The 20,092-nt window shown below is 47.6% G+C and overlaps 1 protein-coding gene across 2 annotated transcripts in view; it reads left to right on the top strand.

Moving 5' to 3' along the window:
• Nucleotides 1–5,212: 5,212 nt before the first annotated feature.
• The window catches only part of Rad1 (Radiation insensitive 1), a 40,793-nt gene continuing 25,913 nt past the window's right edge, over nt 5,213–20,092 (top strand). The window contains exons 1-3 of one of the 2 annotated variants that reach the window (XM_045738597.2): nt 5,213–5,498; nt 7,677–7,775; nt 17,331–17,482. In XM_045738597.2, coding sequence (XP_045594553.1) covers nt 5,388–5,498; nt 7,677–7,775; nt 17,331–17,482 — 362 coding nt within the window. In that variant the 5' untranslated portion in view covers nt 5,213–5,387. Of the gene's footprint in view, nt 5,499–5,620; nt 5,754–7,676; nt 7,776–17,330; nt 17,483–20,092 lie in introns of those variants that run through there. The other variant, XM_069300058.1, reaches the window with a different exon arrangement.

The following is a 20,092-nucleotide window of genomic DNA, read 5'->3' as shown; positions in this document are numbered from 1 at the left end:
TTGTTAATTTATCAGGGAGTGAGTTCCATAGACTGGGCCATTATTTGCATGGAGTGTTTGCACAGATTTAGTTTGACTCTGGGGATATCAGAGATTTATTTTTGGTGTGGTGCTCATGGGTTCTATTACACCTATCAAGGAAAAGTTTCAGATCAAGATTAGCATTTAGGAACAAGGTTTTGTACATGTAGATAGCCCATGTGAATGTGTGGAGTGTGTGTAAGTTTAGCATGCAATCCCTCTATTGGACCCCCAGTCGATCCCCCAACTGGACCCCACTCGATCCTGCAACTGGACCCAGTCGGTCCCTCTACTGGACCCAGTCAATCCCTCTACTGGACCCAGTCGATGCTGTTACTGGATCCAGTCGATCCCTCTACTGGACCCAGTCTATCCTGCTACTGGACCCAGTCGATCCCTCTACTGGACCCAGTCGATCCCCCAACTGGACCCAGTCGATCCCTCTACTGGACCCAGTCTATCCTGCTACTGGACCCAGTCGATCCCTCTACTGGACCCAGTCTATCCTGCTACTGGACACAGTCGATCCCCCAACTGGACCCAGTTGATCCCCCAACTGGACCCAGTCGGTCCCTCTACTGGACCCAGTCGATCCTCCTAATGGACCCAATCGATCCCTCTACTGGACCCCAGTCGATCCCCCTACTTGATCCAGTCGATCCCCCAACTGGACCCAGTCGATCCCCCAACTGGACCCAGTCGGTCCCTCTACTGGACCCAGTCAGTCCCTCTACTGGACCCCAGTCGATCCTACTACTGGACCCAGTCGATCCCTCTACTGGACCTAGTCGATCCTGCTACTGGACCCAGTTGATCCCTCTACTGGATCCAGTCGATCCCTCTACTGGACCCAGTCGATCACCCAACTGAAACCAGTCGATTCCCCCAACTGGAACCAGTCGATCCCCCAACTGGACCCAGTTGATCTCTCTCTCTACTGGACCCAGTCGATCCCCCAACTGGACCCAGTCGATCCCCCAACTGGACCCAGTCGGTCCCTCTACTGGACCCAGTCGGTCCCTCTACTGGACCCAGTCGATCCTCCTAATGGACCCAGTCGATTCATCTACTGGACCCAGTCTATCCTGCTACTGGACCCAGTCGATCCCTCTACTGGACCCAGTCGATCCCTCTACTGGACCCAATTGATCCCCCTACTGGACCCAGTCGATCCCCCTACTGGACCCAGTCGATCCCTCTACTGAACCCAGTCGATCCCCCAACTGGACCCAGTTGATCTCTCTCTCTACTGGACCCAGTCGATCCCCCAACTGGACCCAGTTGATCTCTCTACTGGACCCAGTCGATCCCCCAACTGGACCCAGTTGATCTCTCTACTGGACCCAGTCGATCCCCCAACTGGACCCAGTTGATCTCTCTCTCTACTGGACCCAGTCGATCCCCCCCCCCTAATGGAACCAGTCGATCCCCCTACTGGACCCAGTCGATCCCCCAACTGGACCCAGTCGGTCCCTCTACTGGACCCAGTCAGTCCCTCTACTGGACCCAGTCGATCCTACTACTGGACCCAGTCGATCCCTCTACTGGACCTAGTCGATCCTGCTACTGGACCCAGTCGATCCCCCTACTGGACCCAGTCGATCCTGCTAATAGACTCAGTCGATTCCCCTACTGAACCCAGTCGAACCCCCTACTGGACCCAGTCAATCCTCCTACTGGACCCAGTCGATCTCCCTACTGGACCCAGTGAAACCCCCTACTGGACCTAGTTGATTTCCCTACTGGACCCAGTCGATCCTGCTACTGGACCCAGTCCAGTAGCAGAAATGTTAGATCACTTGGTAAACATTTTGACGATATAAATGCATTACTCACAGCACTAGGTACTAACTTATCGTTCATTATTTTAACAGAAACTTGGCTAAATAAAGACTATACCCAACTCTACAACTTAGCTGGTTATAAAGCCATTCACAACTGTAGGCCTAATAAAAAAGGTGGTGGCACAGCTATATATATTACCGAGATACATTTATCTGCAACAGTGTCATTAGTGATAGAGATGACTACTGTGAATATACTTTTGCTCAGTTTACAATTAAATCCCTTAAATCTGTTTTGACTATTGGAGCCATCTATAGATTTCCCAATACTAACATAGCTTCTTTCTCAGACAACCTAAGGAATCTTATTATAAACAACAATCTCAACAAAAACCACATCATTCTGGGAGGAGACTTCAATATTGACCTGGGTCAACAAAATTGCTCTCAAGTTGACTATTTCCTTAACAGCATGAACTCCTGTATGCTAATCCCCACTATCACCAAACCTACCCGAGTCACTCAAACATCAGCCACTACCTTGGACCACATATGGACAAACATAACAGCTCCCCTTGTATCTGGTATAATCTACGACAGAACAACTGACCACTATCCTACCTTTCTCATAGCGAACATGGACATAACACCACCAAAAAGCAAGAAACTTTCATTTAGGCTACACAGTGAATCAGCTTTAGACAATCTTACGAATGCACTTCACAATATTAACTGGGATTCTGAATTCAATAATACCCAGGATATAAATTCATTAGCTAACCTCTTCCTCTCCAAAACTCTAAGCCCCTACAACCTTCATTGTCCCCTTCTTACCAAGCAAGTAGCTGACAAAAGATTAAACAATCCATGGCTCACAAGTGCATTCTCAACTTAATCAACAAGAAACATGAATATGAAAAGAAACTTAGGATTGGCCTAGTTTCAAAGGAAGTAGCTAAAAGGTACTCATCAATGCTTACCAGTATCATAAGAAAGGCAAAACTTTCATATTATGTGAATAGATTCAATGAAGCAAAAGGCAACATGAAAAGCACATGGAAAACTATCTCTAGTATCCTAGGAACTAAACAACGGTCACATAACCAAATAAAATTCTATAAGGATGGGTATATACCGTCAACTGATTTAGAAATGGCAAATGAATTTAATAGCTTCTTTTCATCGGTTGGTGCTAGTAAAATCCCACAGACTCAGACACATATTAGCACATATCTCTCAGGCAGCTATCCAAACTCTCTTCTCCTTTCACCAATCAGCCCGACAGATGTTAGTTAGTTTAGTTCATTTATTATGCACCCCATACCCATCTTGTGGGTGGTAGTGGAAAGGGTTACAGAGGCACATAATGGGCTCAGGGACTGAACCTCACAATTCATTTATCTAAGCAAGTTACAATCTTGATGAGCTAGTTACAAAATTCAGTATAAGTCGTCACATCAACAATGGGTTCGAGATCGACCTCAAGTTTCCTTTTATTGTACTTATAAGCATGCTTGCATGTAAAAAAAAAAAAAAGTGGAGTGCGAAAAAATACGTGAATTTAGAGACAATTCTATAACCAATGTTCCAGCGATGTGTAAATATTTCATTTAAAATGATCTGCTACCAGAAATTTTAGCCAAATATCCCCAGTTTGCTAACTGTAGGTAGTAACCGAGTGATTGTAACCTATCCACCGCCGCCCACTGGATGGGGGGCGGTGTGCAGGACAAACATAAATTTTGACACTAGCTCTTCATATATGTCAGTTGCTTAATTTAGACCTGTACTTGAGGTCGATCTCGAACCCATTGATGGTTGACAGTGTCAAACGCCTTACGTAGGTCCACAAATGAACCAATAGGGAACTCATTTTTTCTGATCAGGGGGAGAAAGATACTGGCAGTATGGGGCGTTAAATTTATTGAAGATTAAATTCTGCAGAACATGTAAATATATAAAGTTTCAAATATATAAAGTAAGTAAATATATAAAGTTTATATTAAACACGGTTTATATTATAGACTTATAACAAAGTTTATATTATATTAAACTTAATATTGAACATGTAAATATATAAAGTTTCAAATATATAAAGTAAGTAAATATATAACGTTTATATTAAAATATATAAAGTAAATATATAAAGTAAGAATTAACAGTAACAATTCCAAGTCCGAGGACTAGATTTAACTTAAAAGGTACACCCGTAGTAAGTATGAGACCTTAGCCTGTATGTACTTAGCATGTATCAAGTTAATCATACTAATAAGTGAATCGTTAGTGCTTTTATTGGGTCTGAAGCCATATTGGCAAGAGCTGCGTATATTGTGTTTGGCTAGATAAGAGTAGAGCTGCTTGTAGATTAGTTTTTCAAATATTTCTGACAAGTTTGGCAGGATTGATATAGGTCTGAAGTTGTTGACATCAGTGAGATCACCACATTTGTGGATGATCACAGTTGATGTGACGACTTATACTGAATTTTGTAACTAGCTCATCAAGATTGTAACTTGTTTAGCTAAATGAATTGTGGGGTTCAGTCCCTGAGCCCATTATGTGCCTCTGTAACCCTTTCCACTACCTCCCGCAAGATGGGTATGGGGTGCATAATAAATGAGCTAAACTAACTAACTCCTGTTTCCTCCTGTAAGTAACACAGAACTCAGTTTTTTCTTGGCAATATCATTATAATGGGAATCTCTGGCTATCTTAATTGCAAGCTTAGCATTCGGTTCCTGAATTCTGTTTTTAACACAGGAGAGGGACAACTCCTCTCATAGATTAGATGTTTTGGCCTCCCTTGGCCCCCCTATGGCATTTGGACTCCAAGACTGATTGTCATGGCTTCTAATCTCAGCATCTCTAACGAATAACTATCAGAAATGTGTGATTTTTTTGCAGGGATATTCCTGCGCGGCCCTAAACCTCTGGCTGGCCCACTAAGTGTTGCTTGTTTCTGTTTTACTTGGGCGGAGTAGGAGTATTTCTGACTCATATGGTCACTTCAGTAAGATTTTGTCCCACGTGTTGTTGTCTGCTCTGTTGAATCTAAGTTTAAATCTTAATGGGTTTGTCTTAAATGTGTGTCTTAAATGTGTATGTCTTTAAATTTTAAATGTGTGCTGTAATTACATTTAGGTAATTACCTGTATTGTGTCTCCACACATTTTTTTTTAGTTCATTTATTATGCATCTTATACCCATCCTGTGGGTAGAAGAGGAAAAGGTTACAGAGGCAAATAATGGGCTTCGGAATTGAACCCATTCATGGGGGAAGGGGGTTACGAATTCATGGGAGTACTTTTACCTGAATAAAAATTTGAATTTGAATTTTGAATTTGGGTGTTCTTTGGCTTATTGTTGTTGGTTGTTGGGGGAGGGGTGAGGGAGGGGTGATGTGGGTGTTGTGTTGACGTCGCTTACTCTCCGGAGTCTCCGATGCAACCAAACATCTCCCGGCGTGGGTCGTTGCCTCTTTACAAACAATTCTCCGATTTTCTTTAATAATAGTGACATGCAAGGTAAATTTTGAAAATGAGATGTGTATAGCGTGTGAGAGAGAGGACGGCGGGGAGGATAATGTCACTGTCGTCGCAGCAGGATGAGGATGGCCGCCACTACAAGTTGGTGGCCAAGACTGATAACGCCAAGAATATCCTCCAGGTGCTCAGAGCTGTCAACTTCCGTGAGGTGAGGGGCTGTGTGGGCAGATATAGTTGGTAACATTGAACTAGGACTCTGGTTCAACCTTAACGACGAGTGGACGTTTGAATACCACCTCCGCTTGGGGGCCGCCGGATTACGTTCTGTTTCACGATTTTGATACTGCCGTTTGGCATCCCTATTTAACGGTCCGGATTGTTAATACGCCTGGCGCACATATCGCCTTGGGTCACAGGATAGCTAATAGATTTTGAACATTTTCTGGCTGGTTCTCCTGGAGGGGTGAGTGTCCGGGGTCGGCTTGGCCGAGAGGTGCCGGGGGTTGGCGGGTCTTGGTGGGCTCCTGGTGTGCCCTCAGCCGGGGTGGGCGGCGGGCTTCTGCTCTGCCAAAGGGCACTGGATGACATTTTGCATTTTAGTTGGGGGCAGAGTTTTAGTTTTGCTACCCTGTGTTCTCAGTGTGGAGTGGGACCGGTGCTTGTCACCCTGAGGTGACAGGTGAGGTCACCCTGAGGGACCCTTGGGGCTCCCCAATCATCTGTCCATCTATGTTATTGGCCACGAGGCACACTAATTTCCGCTGATAAGAGACATTTCCCCATTCGTCTTCGCAATTAATCCTTCATGGGCACACCGGGGCACATCCGATGCCATGATTGTCGTCACCCCTAAATCAACAACATTAAACTACAAGTATACCTCAGTGATGGGCAAGTTAAGGAGGACTATCTTTATGGAACCTGCCATTTAAACGATTGACTTAACAGGATGGAACCCACAACAGCTGATTAACTCCCAGGTGTCTATTTATTGCCAAAATGACTCGCCTTGCATGGGAATGCAGCCCATGCCAATAGCTGTGAGTTATAGAGCTGTGCTAATAATATAATTATTAACAGTTTTAGGAAGTTGGGTTAACCCATGGGTTCTGATGGGCGTTATGTTCATCCACAGCCCTCTCCCTCTTTTCTGGTGAAGAATGTGTCAGCGAGCTTCTGGAGAGGTCCTTTGGTTGTTAATGCCTTGTTGGTTTGGCTCGGAGTGCATCATGTGCTGTATCTCGTGGTTGCTTTTTGCCACTGATTCTGCCTCGGTGGATACTTTGTAGGTTGATTCTGTTTTCTTGGTTGCCTGTTCCAAGGTTTGTGTTTCCCATGTCATCAGCAGTGTCATTAACTCCAGACAGCCTGTGGTGTATTTTCATTCCCATGATGAATATTGTCCTAATAATGATGTGGGTCTTTTGGCAGTCTTAACAGGGTTCTGGCAGCCAGGTATTTAGTTAACGTTCTCGGGCTTTGTCGTACCTGTGCCGCCTTGGGTTCAGTCTTTTAGCCTGTTCTCATATTCGTTCTGACTACCTGCAGTTTCTCGTACCTGCTGAGTTCCTCTCTTTCTTCTACATGGGGTACAGTAGTTAGCTTCAAGGAACCACAAGGGGCTTCCCTCAGAAACCAGCACTGAATGCATGTAATATGTCTTTTTTTTTTTTTTTTGGGTGAGCCCTAGTGGTTCCCTGATTCCCTCCCTCCTCTCCAGGTTGTCGGTTGGTGAGTGTCATATACACATCTGGAGCTAACGAGCTCATGCTTGTTTTGAGAGATTTAATTGTTATACTGTTGAGGAAGTTCATTTGGCAGTTTTTGAAGCTTTGGTCTTTTTGAGCCCAGCAGTGGTCTGTATTGGTTCGTTGACTTTCTGAATATTTTACCAGTGAGGTGACAGTGTCACGTGCTCTCTGCCCCTCTGTGAGGGCGGCCAGCCTCTGGCTCTGGTCCCTGGCATGCCAAACAGAACTCTACAGCTGGTTTTTTGCAAATAAGAAATAAGAGTATTAATAGTAATGTACTGTATTTATAAAACTAAACTTTGGAGAATATTGGAAAGTTCACATTATTATTACATTATAGCAATTGTTATATTTTTACAAGGCTTCTTATGTAATTATTATTATTATTATTATTATTATTATTATTATTATTATTATTATTATACTGTACTGTAATTATCTGCAAATCTCTCTTTTTGGACACATTCTACAAAATAAGAAATTTGTCCTTGTTCTTATGTCATTGTTATCCACCCTGACTGTATCCTAAAATGGTGATTTTGCACTGCTCATTATATATAGTGTAAGTAATGCAATTTAAGTAAATTAAGTGTAATTGCACAAATAAAGCAGCTTCTGGGATACATTTTTGACAGACAGCCACAGTACTTGCGACTGCCAATGGGTTGAAGATGACGGTGGAAGAGTCAAAGTGTCTCCAGGCTAATGCGTTCATCCAGTCTGAACTATTTCAGGTAAGGCAAGAATCTGCTTGGTTCCTTCATTTGTCTTCTGATCACCATTTATGTTTTGAGTATAATGAAATATTTCCAATGAAATACCAATTTCTGGGTGAGTCATCAGGTTGCATCAGCCATGGAGTTCTTAGGCATACCGGGGACCAGAGCCAGAACCTGGCTCTCCTCACATTGATGCAAGGATTGGTGACATTTTGCCGCCTCACCGGGAAAGGTATCCAGAAAGTCAGCGTGTCAAACTAAACCACTGTGGAGTTCCAAAAGCAATCAAAGCCTCAAAGCCTTGAAACCCACCTAATGAACACTCCCAACTATATAAGCAATAAAATCTATCGAAATGAGCGTGAGCTCGTTTCAACCCACCTCCCACACTCGTTTGGGGGAAAGGGGCTCACCAATTTCTGGGATCAAAGCAGTCAATTCTGGAGCAGATGCACAAACAAACCCTACCCAATGACCCAGAAAGGAGGGTAGGAGGTTCAGGAAGCCACCAAGGCTTGCCCAGAAATTGGAGTTTCATTCCATTTAACGCTGGTTTTTGGGGCATAGGGGAAGCCTCTCGTGGCTCCCTGAAGCTAACTTGCCATGGAGAAAGAAGAACAAATGGGAACTTTCCAGGGAGGAGGGATACTGGCAGAAATCATAACAAAGGCCTTTGTATGAGAGAGACAACCCAAGCCCACACAAGGAAGCCGAGGCCCAGAAACATTCACCAAATACCAGGCCAACAGAACCCTGTGAGACCTCTAAACCCCCATGCCCAAATATCAGCCCAGGGCATATTAGCAAGCACAGCTGGGAGAGAGGCATACTCTCAAACTTTGTGGACATGAGGGTAGACTGCAGGCTGGCTAAATTGAAAAACACAACCCTTGGAACAAGGAACCAAGGAAACAGGATCAACCCACAGAGCATGCACCGAATCAGAATCGGTGGCATGCAGGTACAGAGCCTTCACTGGACACAGCACACAATGCACCCCTGGCTAAACTAACCAAGTGTCGAGACCCAAAGGATCCCTCTGGAAACCAACCAACTCTAGAAAAGGACGAGCAGGCTTTAAGCAAACAAAATGCCTACCAGGGCCAAAGAAATGAAAACCATGCCTCCTGATTAGAGCATGAAGCTCCCCAATCCATCAACTTGAGGCTATAAAACACTATAAAACGAGAAGAAAAGAAGGTGAGAACTTGGTCCAAAGACCATGCAATCCCAGGCAGCGCATGAACAGGCTAGAGATGAAACACGGCACGAGACAGCCTGCGAAATTGTACCGAGGTAGTATCATCGCCAAATGCACCAGCACTGTGCATTACGAGGCGACAATGTTCAAAATGAGATGCTTATCAAGATAAAGCCAAGAAAGAAAAGAGAGCACCATAAGCTCAGAAACTGATGAACAAAGATGAAAAGAAAGGAAGTGCTGAAAAAAGAATGCCATGAAACCTCATACTGTTGCCAAGGAGAAGAATGCAGATGAGACACCATCAAAGAAGCCACCTGCTCACTGCAATGATGGTGATAAAGATGCATAAAAAGACCAAACACAAAGAGCTGAACAGGTCAAACCAGCGAAATAAGACACTGGGCCAACCTTCTGATAGAGACAGAAGTGGAAAAAAGCCTGGGTTTAAACACCGAGCAAGCAGCACCTAAAACCAAGGCTGACCCAGCCACCAAGGAGCCAGAAGGATCACCCTTTCCTGGTAGGACTCCAACCTGGCCAGGACCTGGAGCAACAGCCATATCGAAATGAGGTACAAGAACCCCCACCTCAACCAATCCAGCTGGAAGGCATCCATAACGAGGTCCTCGCAATCAAGGAGCGGAACTGCCTACAGAGGAAGATGCAGATTCCATGCTGACACAAAGAGGTTCACTTCTGGGCGTCCATACATCAGCTATTAGAAGAAAGTGGCATCAGTGGTCCACTCCATGAAGACGGGAAGGAAATGGTACAGACCATCCGCAAGAACATTGAACACTTCCTGGCTGTGAACAGTGTGGAGAGCCCAACCCTAAGAACCCAGCAAAAGAACTACTTGAAGCATCCACCTCCCAGAGGGCAAGTGACTGAAGCGAACACCACCCCTGTTGAGACAATGAACCATAGGAGAATAGTTGGAATGAAGCTAGAGGAATCTAAACCTTCAGTAGTGCATGCCACATGGCCGCAAATTCCCGATCCATACTGTGAACCCACTGTAACAAGAGAGCAGTACACGGCAGAACAGCAATGTATCTAATAAGGAGAAAAAGACAAAAACACAAAAGGGGAAGGGTACATCAATGAGGCGTAATCCGGGCTCGCAGGAGGTATGTGAACCTCACCTCGTGAGCCACTTGCAGGAGGGGGGGGGCCCAAAATGAAGGAAATCTTGGGAAGGACGATCCTGATAGGCCCAAGGCACATGGAACCATACACTGGGGGAAGCTGCACCTAAATCATACTCATACAGGGAGGGAGGATAGGAAAACCCCTCCCCAGGAACCAAAAGGGACCTAGGGGGTTCATATCAGACTCCCCCAAGTCACAGAAGCTCCATTTGAAGCACCAGGGCTATGAAGGTACACCTATATGATCATATATACTCGCCAAAAATATATATATGCGAAGGAGAGAATAGTAGGCCAACAGCCCAATCACATGGATGTCAAGGATGATGTTGGTATGCTGGTCAAGGTTGCATGAACCTCAGTGTGCCCCTCCAGCCAAAATCACATCCAACCCAAGAAAAGACAAAGTGAACTGACTTGCTCAGGGCGAGGCCCATTATTAGCGAGGGGGCCCTCCAAGGGGCAATCCCTGAACACTCCAGGGGGAGGTAACCCTGGCAGTGCAAGGGCAACACTAAAGGAGCACCCAGGGAAGAGAGCCCTGAGTACATGCAGCTCTAAGTGCTCTTAACTCTTGGCTCACACTGCATAAAAGTGCAATGGAACAGCCACTAAGGCCACTAGGGGCCTGACAGCTGAGTGGACAGCGATCTGGATTCGTAGTCCTGAGGTTCCGAGTTCGATCCCTGGTGGAGGCAGAAACAAATGGGCAAAGTTTCTTTCACCCTGATGCCCCTTTTACCTAGCAGTAAATAGGTACCCGGGAGTTAGACAGCTGCTATGGGCTGCTTCCTGGGGTGTGTGTAAGAAAGAGATCTGATCGAGGACCGGGACACAGGGACGCTAAGCCCCGAAATCATCTCAAGATCACCTCAAGATAAGAAGGCAAAAACCCCATTTAGGGAAAAACTGTTCATTGGAGACAAGTGACAGAGAGGGCACCTCACACTACCATCAGAATAAAACTGAGGGTGGAGCAGCTGGTTGACTCCTGGCTGCCTCCCTCCTTCCCCAAAATGAGGGAGCAGGTGGAGGAACCACCAAGGAACTCTCCCAAACTATGTAAACAAACAATTGAAAATTCATAAGACGAGTGCTAGCTAAACAAGCTAGCGCTAGTTTCATGAATTTTCATTTGTTTGTTTTCATAGTTTGGGGGAGTTCTTTGGTGGTTCTTGAGGCTGTGTACCATTTGAAGTGAGCAGTGGTTCGTTTTGTTTTGCTGACTTACCCTGTGCCTTCCCTGGTGGCGGCAGACATGAATAATTTCATAGTAATTGTATCAGAAGTTCCACCGCTTCCTGTGCCCCATTGAGGGAGGGCCAGATTCTGGCTTGAGGTCCCTGGTAGGCCATTAGAACTCCGCAACTGATGACATCGAGTACTATGATACTGTACTCTATTAGAGATAGTAGCTCAGGAAACCACCAGGATTCATCCAGAAATCGGTGTTTTACTATATTCAATGCTTTTTTCTGTGGGGAGCCCCTACGGCTCCCTGGAGCTTATCGGGCTAATGTATGTTATATTAGACCGGGACATTAGCTAAGGAGTTCAGACCTACCTGGGATCAGTGCCAGAACCTGGCCCCCTTCAGAGAGGTTTCAGGGAGCAATGGCCCTGGAAAACCCCCTTGTAGTTGGGGTTTTCCTTAACTGCCATCGACCGGGGTTAGGCACCCAGAAAGGTAGGCATAACAAAACAAACCCCCACGTGGTAAAAAGCCAAAACAAAAAACCGAACAGAGAGGAAGAAACTCCCTACAATCCCAAGGAAACAAGCAAACATCACACTTTACTGTCGCACCGATTGTCCGCGCAGCCCTCCCCGCCCCGAGAGGGGGAGTGGGGAGCCCCGGACCTGCCGCGCCGACTGCCTAGCATCAGTTCGTAAGCTAATGTCAACTGGGATAGACGCTTCTCTGGCCTCAGTTTCCTAGGCGATGTTTGCCTTGTGTGGCGTTCACTGCCGTGTGTTGTGTTGTGCGGTGGCCAGGAGTACCTCATCAGTGCCATGGCTGCATGCGCTTAGGGGCTTCCTTCCCTAAGTGCCCTGTGAGTACTGCCCCTGCATGACAGGGTTATCTTCCCTGGGGCGTTCAGGAACCATTCCCATAGAGGTTCTTGCTGCTCAGCATTTGCCTCGCCCTTGGGGTCAGCTGGGGCTTGGGGCCCTTGTTTGGCCCTGTGAAGGGGCTGGTATTGTGCTAGTTAGGGCGTCAAGGTGTTGCGTGACCTACCACCTAAGCGTCGCTCGGTTCCTGTTGCCTCTAGAGACGTTGAGAGTCGCCACTTTTACCTCCGTCATGTTGTCTGTTGGGTCACTGACACCTTGACCCGGAGTCTTGCGAGAGAGATTCTCTGCTTGTTCTCCAGTACTCTCCTGATGTTATTACTGTTCAGAGTACAGGCGGCATCTGTGTTGCAAGCTAGTTAGGTTGCTGCAACACGCTAGGATGGTTTCCCACTTGGATGCCCCGGGGCCGCCCCGTTTTGGTTAGGTGCTGCTCGCCCCATTCCCTCCCTGTTCCCGGCTCCGGACCGTCTGTGGGTTTCGGGGGGTCGGGGTAGGGTTTAGTTGGGGCCGAGACTCGGGTGGTTTTGGGGGCTGCCCTGTTCGGGTTGGGGACGGAGGTTTTCGAGCCTGTTCCTCCTGCCAAGGCTTCTGGGTCTTACCAGTGGCCCTTTCTTGCTGCCTTTCCTATGGACTCTTCCTTTTCTTCAAGGGTGGAGGGCTTGGAGGACGGCTCTGCCCCAGGGCCTCTGTTGCTGGTTTCCGGGGCTGTGGGGGATGCCTGCTAGCAGTTCTGGGGCAGTTTGCCCCTGCCTGGGTTTTCTGCTTCTGGGCGGAGTTTTTCGCCCATCCAGTCTGCTTGCTTCCCACTTTTGCTGGTGTGTTTTCGTATCTTTTGCATCCGTCACAGCCCTCTGTTCTGGTGGCCATTTTCTTCTGCCGGTTTCCTGGCGTGGTCACCAGAGCGGCGTTGCAGTTTGTTTACATGCGCCTGGGTGTGCGAGCAAGCGTTTTGGGTGAGTTTTTCACCTTTTTCAGGGGTTTTATTCTCCTGTTGTCGTTTTTTTGCTTTTCTGGTGTTTTCTGCCCGTTTCCTGTTCCTCTGGGAACGTTTGAGTGTTGATTTTACACCGGGTTTTCCGTTTTGTCTGTTTTGCGTCTGGGCCCTTGGGTTTGGGCTCAGTGTCCCTGTCTGTTATGCTTGCTCCCACACCTTGTCCCTTGGTTTTCGATCTGTTTTGACCGTTTCCCTGGGGGTTCTGTCGGGGCTGTGCTTTGCCTTTCTGTGGTGTATCTCTGCCGGCAAATGTGGTGGTTTGGGCTCCCCCTGGTTCGATTCCGGGTTCCTTTGGGTTCTTTGGTTTCGTGCCGGAGGTTTCTTCCTCTTGGGCACCCCTTTGTGGGTTCAGGGGGCTTTGTTTCCTCGTGTGTGACCCGGTTCTGCATTCTGGGGTTCCGGGGTCTTCCTGGCTTGCAGACTGATCTTTTTGGGTCTTGGCACGTATTGTGGTCGTGTTGGGACTTTGGGGATTTGTTGTCGAGGTGGGCCTCTTGATGCAGTTTTGTGCCTTCTTCGCCTGGCCGGCGTGGTGCTCTCTGCCCACTAGTCGGCAGCTTGTAATTTTCTTTTCACGTGTATTTGTGTGCATACACATTTGCATGTACATGTGTACACTGTGTGTGTGTGTATGTTCATATGCACATGTGTGTGTAACATACCTTGTGTGTATGTGTATGAGTATAGGTATGTGTATGTGTATATACATAATATATATGTATATATGTGTATGTATACTTTTTCTTTCGGAAGAGGCTCTGTACCCTTCTCTTTTGAAGGGCCCTGGGGGAGCAGCTCGCTCTGTTGGCTCTCGCATGGTCCCACAGTTAGTGGGCGCTTTTGGTTGCCTTCCGGCCTCTGGTGGCAGAGGTGGACGGCTGCTCCCCCTTTGGGGAGGTTCAGGTCTGGCGGGGTGGGCTTCTTTCCCTGCACTTTGTCATGTCATCTTAGTGGGTGAGTTGGACATGGTCGATCCGCCCCATCCTTCTGGGGTTCCCGTCTGCTCTATGCAGACATGGGCCTGTCGAATCTGCAGTTCTTCTGGACTTCTTCAGTTTGCACCCTGGATTCTATGCCCTCATCGGAGGACTGTTGTCTCCTGTCCGGTTTCTGTTGGGGCTGGGTGCCTGGATGGTGGCCCTGGACCTCCAAATCAATTCTTGGCATGTTCCTCTCCAGTTTTCCGGAACTGGCACAGTTGGTGGTGGGACTACAGGCCCCACCACCACCGCTTTTGTTGCGTTCCTTATTTTGTAATTGGCATTGGGTGTATTTACGCATCTTTACCGGATCTTGGTGCCCTGTCTGAGTCTACTTGGGATTTGGAGTCTGGCCTACCTCGACGACTGGCTGGTGTGGGCTCTCAGTCGGTCCGCTTGTCTGCTTGCCAGGGGTGTGGTTCTTTCCAGATTGCAGGGTTTGGTTTCCTGGTGATCTGGAGGCCGTTCCATCTGTTTCGGTCCCGGGTTCGGACCTGGCTGGGTCTTGGTTAGGGCTCTTGGGTCACTCCTTGTCTTTCCCTCCAGAAGTGTTGCTGCGGCTGTGGTCCCACCTTTGGCTGTTCATGAGGGGGTCCCGGGTTGCTCGGCTGTTGCTCGAGCGGTTGTGCGGGAGTCTGAACTTCGACGTGTCACCAGCTTCCTCTTTGAGGTTTTCGGGGTTCCGTGCCTTGGCACCTCCCCGAGCCTTCGCTTGATGTGTTTACAGACGGGTCATCCCTCGGCTGGGGCTTTGTGACCAGTGCTCACCAGGTCGGCCGGGGATGATGGTGTCTGTCCGTCCGTCAGGCTCACAGCACGGCTCGGAAGTTTGTGGCTGTCTGGTTTGCACTTCGTAGGGTTTGGGTCACACGGTGCTCTACCATTCAGCTCCATTCGGACCGTTCTCTGGTGGTTCTTTGCCGGAACCACAGGGTTTCTCTTAGGTGTTTGACCTTTGGGGCTGGTCCCTTAAGAGTGGCTCATTTGCTGGATTCTCAGTGTTTGGCTATCCGTGAGGTTCATGTCCGGGGTGTGTCCTGTGTCCTGGCGGACAGCTGTCTCGGTTCATTCCTCTGTTCGCGGATTGGCCAGTCATTGCCGACCTGTTTTGTTGGCTCTGCCGGACGTATGGACTCCTGGCTATGGATGTCTTCGCGTCGGTGTGGTCTAGGCGTTGCCTATTCTATGTGGCGCCCTTACCCGACTGTGAGGCGTTCATGGTGGATGCCTTTCGGCAGGACTGGTCGAGGTGGGGGGGTACCTGTTCCTTTTCTCCCGGTCCAGCTGTTGCTTCAGGTTCTGGCTCGGTTGGAGCCCATTCCCACGAGAGCAGTCCTTTTGGTCCCTTGGTGGCCAGCCCAGCTTTATTTTCAGACACTGCTTGATAGGTGTCCGAATCCGGGCGTTTTCCCACGGCTCCGCCTTCTTCGGCAGGTCGGAAGGGTCCTGTACGTGACTGGTTCGTCCTTCTCCTCGGCTCTTCACGTCTGGTATTTTGATGCGGGTATCACCATCTTTGTGATGATCAGGTGGCTTTGTTGACGGTGTCCCACGTTCGAGCTTCGTCTCGGCAACAGTATGATGTTCCTGGTGTTTCAATGCACCTTTTTCTTGCTCTTCGTAGGTCGTCTTTTCTTTCGCATCAGGTGGTCTTGTCCTTTCTTGGGTTTTCAGGTCTACAGTTATTTGATTTTTCTTACCGTCGCCTCATTTTGTGCAGCGCTGGCGGAGCCGCTCCGGCTTGCTTTTAGGGTGGACGTCACATCTGCCCCATTCCGTACGCTTTCTCGTGTTTTGTTTCATCTCCGGCCTGCTCATGTGTCGCCTGAGCCGTCCTGGTCCTTAATCAGAGTGCCCTCTTATCTTCTCAGTTTGTGGTAGCCCCTTCGGTTCAGGTTTCTGCTCTTTGGTACTGGTGGTAGGTTTGTATGTTTGCAGCCTTTCTCCGTCCTTTTGGCGACAGTGGAGATGGCTGCTTTCCGGAGGGGTTCTTGGGTTATTGATGCTTGATTGGTTCGGCCAGGGGTGTGTCCTGTGTTGTCCAGTTGCACTTTTTGCTGTTACCTGCGTATCGTGTCTGGGGATGCGCTTTGGGTTGATCCGGTTCCCCTCGTTCCCTGTTTCAGGGCTCGGGTCTCCTAATGTTGTCCGCAGAGTTTTTAAGTCTTCCAGCCTGCGGTCTGTCCTTGCACCCGTGCTGTTCGGACATTTGCAGCTTTTGCTGCTGTGTTGGTGACGTATAGGGCTCATTTCGGGCGCAGGGATTTGAGGGTCGCACAGGTTCTTGGCCGCCCAATCTTTATGCACGTCTGCTATTGTGCATTCTTGTTGCCTTGGGTTGCAGGTTGCATCCTGTTGTCTCGGCTTCGCGTTGCGGAGTTTGTGGCGGCCGCCTCCCGGGTCAGCCCTTTCTTCTCCTTCTCTTTGGGTATGAAGCTCCAGGGAGCCGTAGGGGCTCCGCACAGAAAACCAGCGTTGAATGTAATGAAACACCATTTTCTGGGTGAGCCCCGGAGGCTCTCTGGCAACCTTCCCTCCCACCGGTCGGCATTTTTTTCACATTAGGTTGCATCCGGCGCGGTTGGTCCTGGGCTCCCCCTCTCGGGGCTCCCCCTCTCAGGGCTTGGAGGGCTGAGCGGATGATCAGCGCGGCAGTAAAGTGTGATGTTTGCTTGTTTCCTTGGGATTGTAGGGAGTTTCTACCTCTGTTCATTTTTTTGTTTTAGTTTTTTTACCATGTGGGGTTTGTTTTGTTATGCCTACCTTTCTGGGTGCCTAACCCCGGTAGATGGCATATAAGGAAACCCCCAATCACAAGGGGGTTTTCCAGGGCCATTGCTCCCTGAAACCTCTCTGAAGGGGCCAGGTTCTGGCACTGGTCCCTGGTAGGTCTGAACTCCTTAGCTAATGTCCCGGTCTAATATAACATACATTAGCCCAATAAGCTCCAGGGAGCCTCCGGGGCTCACCCAGAAAATGGCGTTTCATTACATTCAACGCTGGTTTTTTTATATCTGACAATTTTCCAGGAATATAACTGAAAGTTTATACATGGGGTCATTTGTACTTGTGTAGCAGTAAAGGGTGGGGAATAAATTTGTGTGACAGATAATTCCAGGAATTCAAAATTAGTACATAGTTAGTAATAACTGCTTCTCTCAATAGGAATATGAAATTCAGGAAGAAGTGGCATTCAAGGTGAATCTGAATGTTCTGGTGGAGTGCCTCAGCATCTTTGGTGGGAGCATCTTTGGGGGAGGAACAACGCCATCTCTCAAGATGTGTTATGGTGGTCATGGTTCACCCCTTATACTTTTGTGAGTCTTATTAAGAGCACTTGTTATTAAGAACAGGTGGTATAGATAGGTATGCAGAAAAAATAATTGAATGAATTAATAGGTTACCAAATATTCAGTAGTGTGCTCTATCTTAGGGACTTCATCTATGGTATTGAGGTAAGTGTAATGCAGATACAGTGTAGTGTTTTTTGTCATTACACAATAATCTACATACAGTGTTATATATTTTGTGTAATTTTTTGAGAGTTCAGCTAAGTGTGAAGACATGATCATTTAATAATAATTTTGTTGGCAACAGGAAGCCTATACATACATGAAAATTCACACCCCAGAAATGACTCGAATCCATACTGCCAGGAGCACTCTGCTGGCGTACAGGATCCCTTAACTGCTCGACCAACATGACCGGACAAAAGAGGATGGTAGCCGAGGCAATTTCCATCCCCCCGCCGCCGGCACTCGGTTGGTAATCTTGGGCATGGTATTTTATCAAATCACCTCATTCTTTGGGGCATACGTGAGGAACACAAATGCGAACAAGCCTGAATGGTCCCCCAGGACTACATGCAACTGAAAACTAACACCCCAGAAGAGACTCGAACCCATACTGCCAGGAGCACTCTGCTGGCGTACAGGATCCCTTAACCGCTCGACCAACACGACCATTCCATACCATACCATTCATGACCATAGGCTAACCTATCCAAGGATGGGATTGGAAGGAAAAAGACTAAATTGCCGAAGAGGAAAATATGACGAGATGAGGAACTTCCTAATGGGAATACCATTGGAAACAGAACTCAGAAAAAGACTGTACATTATATGATGGATTATGTCACTCAGAAGTGTCAGGAGGCTGCAGACAGGTTTATCCCAGTCCAAAAAGTGAAAAATGAAAAGCAACAGAAGAATCCGTGGTTCAACCAGGAATGTGCAGCAGCGAAGCAATTGAGTAAAAGAACATGGCGAAACTACAGGAATAACAGAACACCAGAGAGCAGGGATGAGTCGACGACCGGGCCGAGGGGACGCTAAGCCCCGGAAGCACCTCAAGGTAACCTCAAGGGAGAAACACCAGAGGGCCAGAAATGAGTACATCAGAGTGAGGAGAGAAGCAGAGAGGCAGTATGAAAATGACATCGCGAGTAAAGCTAAGATCCAACCAAAACTGTTCCACAGCCACATCAGGAGGAAAACAGCAGTGAAGGAACAAGTGATGAAACTGAGAAAAGGGGAGAACGATAAAGGTGTGTGAAGAACTCAACAAGAGATTCCAGGAGGTCTTCACAATAGAACAAGGAGAGGTCCCTGCACTAAATGAGGAGGCAAACCGAACAACCATGGAGGAAATTTACCTCACCAGTGATGAGGTCAAAAGGAATCTGTTTGAGCTGAATGTGTCAAAGGCTGCTGGGCCTGACAGAATCTCACCATGGATTCTAAAAGAAGGCGCAGAAGCACTAAGTGTGCCACTCTCTATGGTGTATAACAGGTCACTGGAAACGAGAGACCTTCCGGAAAGCTGGAAGACAGCTAATGTAGTCCCAATTTACAAAAAGGGTGACAGGCAAGAGGCACTGAACTACAGGCCAGTTTCCCTAACTTGTATACCATGCAAGGTGATGGAGAAGATTGTGAGGAAAAGACTCGTGGAGCATCTGGAGGGAAACAGCTTTGTAACACACCACCAGCATGGGTTCAGAGATGGTAAATCGTGCCTCACAGGCCTAATAGAATTCTATGACCAAGCAACACAAATTAGGCAGGAAAGAGAAAGGTGGGCAAACTGCATTTTCTTGGACTGTCAGAAAGCCTTTGACACAATACCTCACAAAAGGCTGTTACAAAAGTTGGAGCAGCAGGCAGGAGTAAAAGGTAAGGTGCTCCAGTGGATAAGGGAGTATCTAAGCAATAGGAAACAGCGAGTAACGGTGAGGGGGGAGGCATCAGAGTGGCGAGATGTCACCAGCGGAGTCCCACAGGGCTCTGTACTCGGACCCATCCTGTTTCTAGTATATGTAAACGACCTTCCAGAGGGTATAGACTCATTCCTCTCAATGTTTGCGGACGATGCAAAAATTATGAGAAGAATCAAAACAGATGAAGATAGACAGAGACTACAGGACGACCTGGACAAACTGGAGGAATGGTCTAGAAAATGGCTACTAAAGTTCAACTCAGGAAAGTGTAAAGTAATGAAATTAGGCGAAGGGAGCAGAAGGCTGAACACAAGGTACCATCTGGGAGGTGAGATCCTACAAGAGTCAAATAGAGAGAAAGATCTGGCGGGTCGATATCACACCGAACCTGTCCCCAGAGACCCACATCAAAAGGATATCATCAGCAGCATATGCTAGACTGTCCAATATAAGAATTGCCTTTAGAAACTTGTGTAAGGAATCGTTGCGGACCCTGTATACCACTTATGTAAGACCAATCCTGGAGTATGCAGCTCCAGCCTGGAGTCCATACCTAGTTAAACACAAGACGAAGTTAGAGAAGATTCAGAGGTATGCCACCCGACTGGTCCCGGAACTGAGAGGAATGAGTTACGAGGAAAGGCTAAGGGAGCTGAACCTCACAACCCTGGAAAACAGAAGAGTAAGAGGAGACATGATAACCACCTAC

The sequence above is a fragment of the Procambarus clarkii genome, chromosome 43 (genome assembly GCF_040958095.1).
Source record: "Procambarus clarkii isolate CNS0578487 chromosome 43, FALCON_Pclarkii_2.0, whole genome shotgun sequence".
Classification (NCBI taxonomy): Eukaryota; Metazoa; Arthropoda; class Malacostraca; order Decapoda; family Cambaridae; genus Procambarus; species Procambarus clarkii.
The sequence above is the reverse complement of the archived record's forward strand: the minus strand, read 5'-3'. Positions and strand labels throughout refer to the sequence as shown.